This window comes from Lagenorhynchus albirostris, chromosome 12 (genome assembly GCF_949774975.1).
Source record: "Lagenorhynchus albirostris chromosome 12, mLagAlb1.1, whole genome shotgun sequence".
Taxonomy (NCBI): Eukaryota; Metazoa; Chordata; class Mammalia; order Artiodactyla; family Delphinidae; genus Lagenorhynchus; species Lagenorhynchus albirostris.
The window spans coordinates 51,181,762-51,195,112 of NC_083106.1; the positions used below are offsets into that span (position 1 = coordinate 51,181,762).

General features: G+C 37.5%; 1 protein-coding gene across 6 annotated transcripts in view; it reads left to right on the forward strand.

Moving 5' to 3' along the window:
- PDSS2 (decaprenyl diphosphate synthase subunit 2) overlaps positions 1 to 13,351 on the forward strand; it is a 269,913-nt gene that overhangs the window by 163,804 nt on the left and 92,758 nt on the right. For all 6 annotated transcript variants that reach the window (XR_009543821.1, XR_009543820.1, XM_060167776.1 and 3 more), the window contains one exon: positions 2,631 to 2,705. Coding sequence is in view for 4 of the 6 variants with exons in the window: in XM_060167776.1 (XP_060023759.1) it covers positions 2,631 to 2,705 (75 nt within the window). In the remaining 2 variants the exon portion in view is untranslated. The remainder of the gene's footprint in view (positions 1 to 2,630; positions 2,706 to 13,351) is intronic.

Genomic DNA, 13,351 nt, shown 5'->3' on the forward strand with positions numbered 1-13,351 from the left:
GTGTCCCCTGCATTGGCAGGCGGATTCTTAACCACTGAGCCACCAGGGAAGTCCCAGTAGGTGCCTTCTTGTATTTAAGTACAGTAGTTATCTAAACAGGTGAATGCCTGTGGTAGTAAACCATGTGATGAAAAAAAAAGATGAGATCATTAAATGGTCTTGTTAACATATGTATGGGCTGTTAGCCCTGTGGTCTTCCTAGAAATATTTGCAATTTTAAAGGAGGATAATACTTAAACACATCTCTTTTTGGTATAATTTTAAAAGTAAACACTTCAGGCAGTGGAAAGATATTTAAGTGTGTGCTGGATAAGTCACTTTTGCCTGGGACATATTCAACTCCCCTAGGCTAGACTGCTTTTTATACTCTCTTGCCTTCCTGGACTTGTTAACCTAAGGAAGTCCAAAGCTTTTTCCTTGATGGTTGCTGTTGGCTGTGGAGGTGTATTCTGCTTAAGCAAGGATGGCCGTTTGGAAGTACAGGTCATTTATAAATTATAAACTTGTAAGTACAGATCTACATATATTTGCTAATTGCATTAACAGAAAAAGAATTGGAGAATAAAAAGGTTTTGTTGCTTCTTCCTGGTCTGGAATTTCAGGGAAATAAAGGAACACTCTGTTTATCCAAAACCAGATCCATTGTTAAAATTAGTGTCGGACTTTCTTTTTGTAAATCCCTCTTCACTTTACCAGTGCTGGTCTCAGACCTCAAACTGTTTCAAAACCATAACATTTCTTAGTGACTGATTGATCTGTATTATGTGTCCAGCCATCAGAGGGATCTTGGGATGTTGCTTGTGTAAACTGTAATCCAATCTGATGCTGTGCATTTAGTTACAGTCTTTCATAGACCTATTGGCAATACTCTATCCTCCTGGATTTGGGAATAGAGCTTATCTGATACCTTCAGGGGGGAAAAAATCCATTCATTTTTCTCTCTTTCCCCACTTAAATAACTCAACACATCTGGTAACACTGTAGGATCATTGTCCTCGCAGTTCCTCTGCAGCTCATATTGCTACAATATTTCTTAAGTATTTGGTTACCTAAAGGGCAATGCGATTAAAAAAAAAAAAAAAGACTTTGTATAGGTCTTACAAATTAACCCATCTGCAGAGCTAGAAAAAAATAATCCCTTTAATCAGCAAAATTTCCATATCGGCAGCCTTGTGTGTGTTGTGCAGGATGCATGTAAATATAAATTTGGAGATAAATGCTTATGTGTTAAAATTTTAAAGCATATCTTTCTAAAAATTCATGTCATTTGCCTCTAAGAAAATGTTTATTAAATCCAAGGTACCTGAGATTGAAGTATCTTGTTGTTTGGGTCTGTATCCTTTGGCTTAATAATGTCTTCAATTACAAGAATGATAAAAGCTGAAACAAAATCCTTTAATTCAGTCAAAACTGAGCTAAATTTTAGGAAGCAAAGAGTGGAAATCTGATACAGGACTGCATAACATAGGAAGTTAAGTATATAAGATACTAAGACTTCTTAAGAAGCGGGTAGGGTTGCCTTGAGGAATTCTTGTTTGAAATGGCTGCACTGAACATTATAATAAATACCACTGTTTTATCCTCTTGAATTAAGATGGTTTATGCAAACAACTCTAAATTGTACAGTAGTTCCAAAGAGACCATTTACTATTTTCTGCTTGTTTTACATTCTGGAACAAGTTCAAAGCTTTTGATTTTGTTTGATTTTTTTTAATAGCCTGGGCCTTGAAAATAATACAGGTTTGATGATACAATTTCAATATTACAGTTCTGTAAAAATTTTCAGTGTTTATGGTACATTTGACCCAGGGGCCCTACACCAAATATATCCACAGTGCATTTTTAGTACAACAGAATGAACACGTTGGAAAGGTTGCTTTTCTCTCTGTATTACGTATGAAAATTAGCATTGTGATGCCTCCCAGAATGGGGATATTGAAAAAGTATCCACCTGACAGAAATAAACATTCAGCAAATAAATTGGGTTAAGATTTCATTAGTTATCTGAGGGACTTCCCTGGTAGCGCAGTGGTTAAGAATCCGCCTGCCAATGCAGGGCACACGAGTTCGATCCCTGGTCCGGGAAGATCCCGTGGAGCAGCTAAGCCCATGTCCCACAACTACTGAGCCTGCACCCTAGAGCCCGCGTGCCACAACTACTGAAGCCCGCGCACCTAGAGCCCGTGCAACACAACAAGAGAAGCCACCACAATGAGAAGACCACGCACCACAACGAAGAGTAGCCCCCTTTAGCCGCAACTAGAGAAAGCCCACGCGCAGCAATGGAGACCCAAAGCAGCCAAAAATAAATTAATTTAAAAAAAATTTTCATTAGTTATCTGAAATTTAAGCTTATGTTCAATATGGCTATTACTGGATTTTCACATATATTAAATGCTATGCTTACAAGATTTTTTTTTTTTTTGCTTGAATTATGACCGGAAATATTGGATCACAGCTCTAATATCCAGGTGGGCAATGCCATTTGCCAGGATCTTTGCACATAACCCCATTTTTTTTTTCTATCAAGCAGAATACTGCCTTGCTACTAAGCCTTGTGAAGCATTCTGAGGTAAAAATAGGAATACATTTTTTTAATTGTCTCTTTTGATTTTTTTCTTCTTTTTTAGGTTGTGGAACTTTTAGCAAGTGCTCTTATGGATTTGGTACAAGGAGTATACCATGAAAATTCTACTTCAGCAAAGGTAAAGATTTGGTAGTCATTATAAAATGTTAGGTTAAAAACCCTCGTGGCAAAAGTAGAATTGACAAGCAAAAATATCATTCTTGTTTTGTGTTTAAATTGTTCATGACATTTTTTTAGATTAGTGTTTTGGCTACAAATTCATGGTCATATGCTTTGCACATAGCAGATTTAGCCAATTAAAACAACCTCTTATCCTCTGGCTGGATTCAAAGTCTGTTCAATCTGCAGCAGCCCAGAAGACACCAGGATGCTTCTGGCTGGTAGGTAGCACTGTCAAAAAGGCAGGCAGGCTGGAGAAGCAGCTCACGCTGAGGTGGCTGGACCCAGCCTCTCCTCAGAAGAAGGGGCTTTCCATGTCCCAAAAGAGTGGACATGGTCCCAGGAAGGTGACTGTTGGGGGCATGAGGGAGGAATGTCTTTTATATCCAAGAACCAGAATTTACTGCATTATTAAATTCTCTGTGATAAGACGTAAGATGATTGCACAGTTGGATTATTTTGATTAATTTTATAGATCTAGAATTAAGGATTTTTGACTCATTTAGCAGGACATCTCAAAAAGGGTTACGTTTTATTTCCTTAAAATGCAGTTATTTCATTTCAGCAGGATATTGAATGTGAAGCAATTGCTTCATTGACCACCACCATCAGTTAACATGTTATAAAATATTATAAGGGACTCCTATATAAGTGTTTCATTCTAACTTCTTAAGCTTCTGCATTAGCAAGATTTCACTCACTGCAAATTAGAAAAAAAATATGTATGCACATCTTAAGCTTTTTGACATTTCCATGTGAAAAAAGAAAGACAAATTTTACTCGAAGTGAAACATAGGGCATGAGCAACTTGGATATGAAATTTAAAATTTAAAAGTATAACCCAGGGATTCTGGATGGTTCAGAGAGTGGTTAGTGAAATATGAAGAATTATACCTTGAACATCTGCTATCATTTGGTTCAGGGAACCATAGTTCCTGGCAGGCATATCAAACTTCACCTAAGCAGCATAGTGCTGTGTGGGGACCTGGCAGGGTATATGACCACAGTAGACCCCCTTTCCTGTGTTTTTCAAAAACATACCATAGGGCTTCCCTGGTGGCACAGTGGTTGAGAGTCCGCCTGCCGATGCAGGGGACACGGGTTCGTGCCCCGGTCCGGGAAGATCCCACATGCCACGGAGCAGCTGGGCCCATGAGCCATGGCCGCTGAGCCTGCGCGTCCGGAGCCTATGCTCCGCAACGGGAGAGGCCACAACAGTGAGAGGCCCGCGTACTGCAAAAAACAAACAAAACAAAACAAAACAAAAACATACCATAGTTCTCTACCATGGCTGAAGGTTAATAGGAGATTGTAAAATGGAGGACTCCTGGTCTAGTTCCACTTATAAAAAGACCCCTTGTATATAGTATGATGAAGACGATGGTAGGTAAGCAAATAACACTGTGGTAAGTAATTCACCTGTTTCTTCCTTAAAGTCTTCACAGTAATCCTGCTAGCAGAGACTGCTGCTCTCCCCATTTTACATCTGTGAAAACTGAGGCTTAGAAAAGATTAATGTGCCCATAGTCATACAACTTGTTAGTTGAGATTGAACTTCAGACCTCTTAACCTCTCATTCACTGCCTCTGTAACCTTAATGAAACCTGATTTGCTAGCATGCCTCTGCCATACCTGAGATCCTACCATATATGATGATTACAGTGACCTCTTCTGGCAGCTGAAGCATTGTTTCCCCCCCGGGATATTTCTAAGGTGTTCAGTTTAGTTCCATATAAGATATTAATGTTTTATAGTTAAATATCTGTTAAGTTTTAAGTGAAAGTGTTATTGTTGATTTTAAGGTTCTTGACTTATTCACTCTTATCATTTGTCCACTATAATTACTCCAGTTTATTAATAATTTTGTGAACATTTGTTAAGTACTTTTTATATTTCAAGCAGACCTACTAGCAACAACAATAAAAATGCTTAGCACTTCACAGTTTGCTTATACTTTCTACATAATCACCTATGAAAAGGGTGACATTTGTTGGTACCCATTTTATAGAGGAAAAGCCTAAAATTCAGAGATGACAAATGCCAAGAAAGCATAGTGTCTGGAAATTGTTAATGCATGTTTGACAGTGACATGATCTGAACCCAGGTTTTTTGACTCCAAGTCCTATGTAATCTCTTTCTTCCTGGGAAAGAGAAGAGAGGCAGCAGCAGAGTCTTTGAAGGACTGTTGATCATACATGAACCATCACTTAGCAAGCACCAGTTGCTGACTTTGATTATCTAATTTAAGTTTTACTCAAAAGACTCTAGCAATGCTTTGTCATCTGCCCTCTTTCCCCACCACCTTCCCAAACACAGTCCTTTCAAACACTTGAGAACTTTTTTAAGCAGTTACATTTCTGAATATAGCCAAACCATTTAAAGAGCTGTTCTTTTTTTATAACGGAAACAGAAATGCATAGTTGAACTGAAGCAGTGGGAGTGCTTCTTGATGCCTTCATTTGCTCTTTAGGTCCAATTTAGGTTAACCACATTTCCCTTCCTAACCAGAAAAATTCTGAGCTTTTTTTTTTCCCCTTCTGCGTGTGCTTGCCATTACAGTGGCTGTTCAGAATCTGGTTTTTCTAACTTGGCCCAGGAATCATTTCAGAGACAGAGAGAGCACTGCCCCCCACATGGAGTGCCTTCAAGGTTTTCATGTTCTGACAAGATTGGGAAGCAGCCACAAGTGGAGGTCATGTGGGAAGTGAGTTGCACAACCTCCGTAGCCTGGGGCCAATTCAGTACACAAAAGAATTGCTTTGTGATTTAAAATAAGCTGCAAACCATTTCATCTCTCCAGGGATAAGAGGATACAATAGTGGTCTGTTTTCTATATGGCTACTTACTACAGTGATGGAGAAGCTGGGTAGTATAAAAATAGCTTTCTGTGGAGTAGTATCTCTGTGACTAGGGTAGATGCATTAAAGCAAATGGAGGGGAATCGTAACTGAATATGTTAGAAATCACCTTCTCTAGAAGTTTGTAGAGTAATTACCTAATCCTCCTTAAAACTATGAAAATGTATGTGACTTATGTTAGTAATACTTAACAGATTGTACGTAAATTGGGATTCAGTGTTATTTAGGAAATTCATCCTTGTTCTGTCCATTGAAAAATAACATTTTTATTTTTGCATTTGCTAGTTTGCGAACCATTTCTTCCTTGAAATAAAAATTAGCCATTGTGCTTTCTTTAGTGTTTATATCTCCCTTCACTTTACCTGCTTTTTCTTTTTTTGTTAGCTAATTGAAGAAAGAAGCACATCAGATAGAAAAAATGCACTTTAAATGGTCGTTTGCCATCCTAAGAGTTCCCTAGTCATTGTATTCATATTACTGTGCACACTAAATATTTTACATTTTAGCAAAATTTGCTTTGAATCCATAGGCCATTATATCTAAAATCTTTTTTTTTTTTTTTTTTGCTGTACGCGGGCCTCTCACTGTTGTGGCCTCTCCTGTTGTGGAGCACAGGCTCCAGACGCGCAGGCCCAGCGACCATGGCTCACGGGCCCAGTGCTCCACGGCATGTGGGATCTTCCCGGACCGGGGCACGAACCCGCGTCCCCTGCATCGGCAGGCCGACTCTCAACCACTGTACCACCAGGGAAGCCCTATCTAAAATCTTTTTAACACAATTATCTTATTATTATAACTTGTTTTCTAATTAGAAAAGTAAATACATGTTCATTAAATAAAAATTGAAAGTACAGAAAAGGTCAAGAGGAAAATAAAAATTATTTTATATAAGCCATCCCCCAGAAATGAATCACGATTACGTTCTAGTGTATTTCCTTCTAGAGTTCATTCTATATTTCTCCCATTTTTGAGTTATTATTGTACATATAATTTTTCATCCTGATTTACTCTCCAGGATAGTCATTTTTGTTATTAAAAGTCTTCAAAAATATTTAATGGCTGTTTAATATTTCTTCATACTACTGTACTATAATTTACTGAACCAGTCCACAGTTTTTGGACACTTGTGGTTTTTTTTTTTTTAACTAATTTAAACAATATTGTGATGAACATTTTAGTGTACATAACTTTGCTCTATTTCATACTATTTGCTAAAAAAGAAAAATCTGAAAGTGAGATCCTTGAATTAAAAAAGTAAGAATATTTTCAATATATCCCTATGCAGAAAAGGACTACTATCCTTAGAAAAACTACTTGTAAGGTTGGCCTTGGATTTTAGGGATGTTTCCACCGTTCTCTAACTGATAAGGGCAGTTCACTGTACCTAAATTGTCTCTGCAAACAATGTTATTTATACTGATCACCTGCTTTCTTTCTGGGAGTCTGGAATTTCAGTACATCCTAGGCAGTGGTTGCCTACATCACCAGTTCCAACAAAAACTCTGAAAACTGAGTCTCCAGTGAATATCCCTGCTAGACAGCATTTCACATATGTTCTCATACATGTTAATTCTTGGAGGAATTAATCACAACCTTTGTGACTCCACTGGTAGAGGAAGGATTCTTAGAAGCTTACACCTGGTTTCCTCCAGACTTCATCTCTGCACCTTTTTCCTTTGCTGGTTTTACTTTGTATCCTTTTGCTGTAGTAAACTACACCTGTGAGTTCAACTATATGCTAAGTCCTGTGTATCCTCCTCACAAACCATCAAACCTGGGGGTGATCTTGGGGATCCCAACACACTCTTTTTCTGATTTTTTATTGTTTATTTCCCATCCACTCCTGCTCCCTCCTTAGGAATCTAATCAAGGTCCTCTGTAAGGCATGTGTCTTCAACCCATGTTGGTGTTGAGATGGATAACAGCAGACTTCTTCCCTATTTTCAGAGGTTCTGCTCATGTTAGCTTGGTCCCAGTCTCAGGAAAGTGAGAGGGTTTTAAAGAGAATCCAGTTGTCTTGGAAAAGAACTGATTTTAATAGAGTCACTGAAATTGTAAAGATCCGTTCTATTTTTTTCTAAACACATTATATTTCCAGTAGATTATTCTCTTATGAGGAATATCATTGTTTTTGTGGGCAAGATAACTTCTATCCACTTATTTGTTTTATCTTTTTCTTTTTTTAAAGATTTTTTTGATGTGGACCATTTTTTTTAATATAAATTTATTTATTGATTGATTGATTGATTGGTTATTTATGGCAGCACTGGGTCTTCGTTGCTGTGCGCGGGATTTCTCTAGTTGCAGCGAGCAGGGGCTACTCTTCATTGCGGTGTGCGGGCTTCTCATTGTGGTCGCTTTTCGTTGCAGAGCACAGGCTCTAGGCGCGTGGGCTCAGTAGTTGTGGCACACGGGCTTTGTTGCTCCACGGCATGTGGGATCTTCCTGGACCAGGGATTGAACCCATGTCCCTTGCATTGGCAGGGGGATTCTTAACCACTGCACCACCAGGAAAGTCTCTATGTGGACCATTTTTAAAGTCTTTATTGAATTTGTCACAATATTGCTTCTGTCTTATGTTTTGGTTTTTTGGCCGTGAGGCATATATGATCATAGCTCCCTGACCAGGGATTGAACCTGTACCCCCTGCACTGGAAGGCAAAGTCTTAACCACTGGACATCCACGGGAAGTCCCTGTTTTATCTTTATGTTTATCTTTTCTTTTTGGCTCTCATGCAGCTTTCAAGTAAAACAAAAATAAGATAATTCAGTCCACTAGGAAGTTATGGATTATGTCCTATCTGCAAAGCACTATGCCACCATCTAAAATATAATAAAAAATGAGCAAGCTGAGTTTTTCCCATTGAGAAATATAACAGGAGGGACTTGTGAACAAAAATTACATCTGGCTGGGAAAATCAGAAAAGATATTATGGAGAATGTGATATTTGAGACAGACATTTAAGGATAGGAAGGATGTCTACTGATGGCATCCTTGAGGAGAAGGATGGCATTTCAAGCAGAAGAAACAGCATGATCAAAAGTAGGGAAGCATACGTAAGATCAGGGCTTTCTCCATGTTAGAATAAAGGAATAGTGAGAAGACTGGAAAAGTAGGTTTTGTCATATGCAAGAAGACTCATAATGCTGGAATGTAGAGCTAATATCCTTTTTAGTAATTGAGATAAGAGAGAGAATGAAGGTTTTTAAACACAGTAATTACACGATCATATTAACCTTCGGGGAAGTTAATTCAGCGTGGCTTACAGGAGATTGGAGGGAAATGAGAACAGTTAGAAAGCCAAAATAATGATGAAGGTCAGAGGTGCTCTTCTCCCACTTCGATGTGGTTGGCCCCTTCTTGATATTCATATCTCTACATCGGTATCATCTTCTCAGAGAGATGACCCACACCCAATCTAAAGTAGCCACCCTACTTATTAATTCTCTTTATCTTAATCACAATAGCCACCATCTGATGTTTTTCTTATTGTTTACTTTCAGTCTCCTCCTACAAGAATATAAACTCCATGGGAGGAAGGATTTTGTTTACCATAGTAATCCCAATATCAGCACGGTGCCTAGCACATTAGTAGTAGCCCAAAAATATTTGTTAAATTAATGATATAGAAAGGCCTGGAGTGCTTGGAATGGAAGATTTTTCTCATTTTTCTGACAGCTTTATTGATGTAAGTCAGCTGCAAATATTTAAAGTACACTATCTGATATGTTTTGATATATGTGTGCACCAGTAAAGCTATCATCACAATCAAGATAATAAATATATACATCACTCCTTGCTGCAAAAGCAGTGGATCCCCCAAACTCAGTGTTCGTTAGCTGTAATATAAGTCCACTGAAGGCATAGCATCCGTCTGAGCCCATTGCATTGCCCCTGCAGGATTTGGGGTAAAGGGTAACCAACACAAATATGCTAATGCACATGATTCTTCCCATGCCATAAATAATAAAGTCCTTTATCTCTGAACCAGGAGTCTTATGTCTTCTGTTAGCATGCACAAAACAGCAAAACAGTAACAGACTCACTCACTAGGTTGTATGTATGTAGGATAAAAGCAAATCCCAGATCCAACAACTAGACCCTCCAGTATAATGTTGAAGTGGTGAGAATGGACATCCTTGCTTTCCTCCTGATGCTAGGAAGAAAACATTCAATATTTGACCACTATTAAGTATGATGTTAGCTGCAGGTTTTGGTTTTGGTTTTGGTTTTGATAGAGGCTCCTGATTAGTGAATATGTTCCCTTATATTCTTAATTTCCTGAGGGTTTTTTACCAGAAATTAATGTTAGGTTTTGACCATTTTTATTTCTGGAGCTACTGAGGTGATCATATATATATATATATATATATATATATATATGTATATATGTATATATATTTTTTTTAGTTTTCTTCTCTTTTGAGATTTTCTTTTTTAGTCTGTTAATATGGTGACTTAATTGATTGATTTTCAAATGTTAAATCAGCCTTGGATTCCTGGAATAAACCTCACTTGATCATGATGCAGTCACCCTTTTCTATATTGTTGGATTTGATGCTCTAAAATTTTGTTAATGTTTACATTTTTATTCGTGAGGAATAAGGTGTGTTATTTTCAGTTCTTTGTAATGTCTTTGTCTTTTGTCAATATCAAGATAATGCTGGCCTCAAAATGAATTGGGAAGTATTTCCTCTTTGATTTTTTGAAAGATTTTATGTAGAATTAGTACTGTTTCTTCCTTACATATTTGATAGAATCCACTAATGAAACCATCTGGATCTTTCTTTATGGGAAAGTTTTTTTGTTTTTTTTTTTCCTACTACAAATTTAGTTGCTTAAAAGTATCATACTATTTAGGTTATGTATTTCTTCATGAGTAGATTTTGGTAGTTTGTTCGCTGCAATGAAACACTATTTAATTTAAGTTGTCAAATTTATTGGCCTAAAGTTCTTCATATTATTCGCATATTATCCTTGTAATATCTGTAGAATTTGCAGTAATGTCACTTCTCTCATTTCTGATACTGGTAATTTGTATCTTCTCTCTAATTTTCCTAGAGGCTTAACAATATTATTGATTTCAGAGCACCAGCTTTTGGTTTCATTGACTTTATTTTTTCTCCTTTCTTTTACATTGATTTTTCACTCTGATTTTTACAATCTCTTTTCTTTTGATTGCTTTGGTTTTATTTCCTCTTCTATTTTTATTCTTTTAAGCTGAAATCATGTATTTGAACTCTGATTTCTTTTCTAATATGGTATTTAGTGAAAAGAATTTCCATCTAAGTGCTACTTTAGTGGCATCCCACAAATTTCCATTATGTTGTTTTTCATTTCCATTCAGTTCAAGCCACTTACTAATTTCTCTTTTCCTTAGACTCATGGATTATTTTACAGTTTGTTATTTAGTTTCCAAATATTTGGGGATTTTACAGATGGCTTTCTGTTATTGATTTATAATACCATTGTGACTAGGGACCTTTTTTTTTTTTTTTTGCGGTACGCAGGCCTCTCACTGTTGTGGCCTCTCCCGTTGCGGAGCACAGGCTCCAGACACGCAGGCTTAGTGGCCATGGCTCATGGGCCTAGCCACTCCTCGGCATGTGGGATCTTCCCGGACTGGGGCACGAACCTGTGTCTCCTGCATCAGCAGGCGGACTCTCAACCACTGCGCCACCAGGGAAGCCCTGGGAACATTTTATATGGTTTGAATTATTTTAAATTTATTGAAAGTTGTTTTATGGCTCAGATATGAACTATCCCAGTAAATGTTTTATATTCACTTAAAAAGAATATGTAGATGACATGATACTATACATAGAGAATCCTAAAGATGCCAACAGAAAACTACTTGAGCTAATCAATGAATTTGGTAAAGTAGCAGGATACAAAATTAATGCACAGAAATCTCTTGCATTCCTATACACTAATGAAGAAAAATCTAAAAGTGAAATTAAGAAAACACTCCCATTTACCATTGCAACAAAAAGGATAAAATATCTAGGAATAAACCTACCTAAGGAGACAAAAGACCTGCATGCAGAAAATTATAAGACACTGATGAAAGAAATTAAAGATGATACAAATAGATGGAGAGATATACCATGTTCTTGGATTGGAAGAATCAACATTGTGAAAATGACTGTACCACCCAAAGCAATCTACAGATTCAATGCAATCCCTTTCAAACTACCACTGGCATTTTTCACAGAACTAGAAAAAAATATTTCACAATTTGTATGGAAACACAAAAGATCCCAAATAGCCAAAGCAATCTTGAGAAAGAAAAACGGAGCTGGAGGAATCAGACTCCCTGACTTCAAACTATACTACAAAGCTACAGTAATCAAGACGGTACGGTACTGGCACAAAAACAGAAATATAGATCAATGGAACAGGACAGAAAGCCCAGAGATAAACCCACTCACATATGGTCACCTTATCTTTGATAAAGGAGGCAAGAATATACAGTGGAGAAAAGACAGCCTCTTCAGTAAGTGGTGCTGGGAAAACTGGACAGCTACATGTAAAATAATGAAATCAGAACACTCCCTAACACCATACACAAAAATAAACTCAAAATGGATTAAAGACCTAAATGTAAGGGAAGATACTATACAACTCTTAGAGGAAAACATGGGGAGAACACTGTATGACATAAATCACAGCAAGATCCTTTTTGACCCACCTCCTAGAGAAATGGAAATAAAAACAAAAATAAACAAATGGGACCTAATGAAGCTTCAGAGCTTTTGCACAGCAAAGGAAACCATAAACAAGACTAAAAGACAGCCCTCAGAATGGGAGAAAATATTTGCAAATGAAGCAACTGACAAAGGATTAATCTCCAAAATTTACAAGCAGTTCATGCAGCTCAATATCAAAAAAACAAACAACCCAATCCAAAAATGGGCAGAAGACCTAAATATACGTTTCTCCAAAGAAGATATACAGATTGTCAACAAACACATGAAAGAATGCTCAACATCATTAATGATTAGAGAAATGCAATTCAAAAGTACAATGAGATATCATCTCACACCAGTCAGAATGGCCATCATCAAAAAATCTACAAACAGTAAATGCTGGAGAGGGTGTGGAGAAAAGGGAACCCTCTTGCACTGTTGGTGGGAATGTAAATTGATACAGCCACTATGGAGAACAGTATGGAGGTTCCTTAAAAAACTAAAAATAGAACTGCCATACGACCCAGCAATCCCACTACTGGGCATTATACTCTGAGAAAACCATAATTCAAAAAGAGTCATGTACCACAATGTTCATTGCAGCTCTGTTTACAATAGCCAGGACATGGAAGCAACCTAAGTGTCCATCAACAGATTAATGGATAAAGAAGATGTGGCACATACATACAATGGAATATTACTCAGCCATAAAAAGAAACGAAATTGAGCTATTTGTAGTGAGGTGGATGGACCTAGAGTCTGTCATACAGAGTGAAGTAAGTCAGAAAGAGAAAAACAAATACCTTATGCTAACACATATATATGGAATCTAAAAAAAAAAGGTCATGAAGAACCTAGGGGCAAGACAGGAATAAAGACACAGACCTACTAGAGAATGGACTTGAGGATATGGGGAGAGGGAAGGGTAAGCTGGGACAGAGTGAGAGAGTGGCATGGACATATATACACTACCAAACGTAAAATAGATAGCTAGTGGGAAGCAGCTGCACAGCACAGGGAGATCAGCTCGGTGCTTTGTGAGCACCTAGAGGGGTGG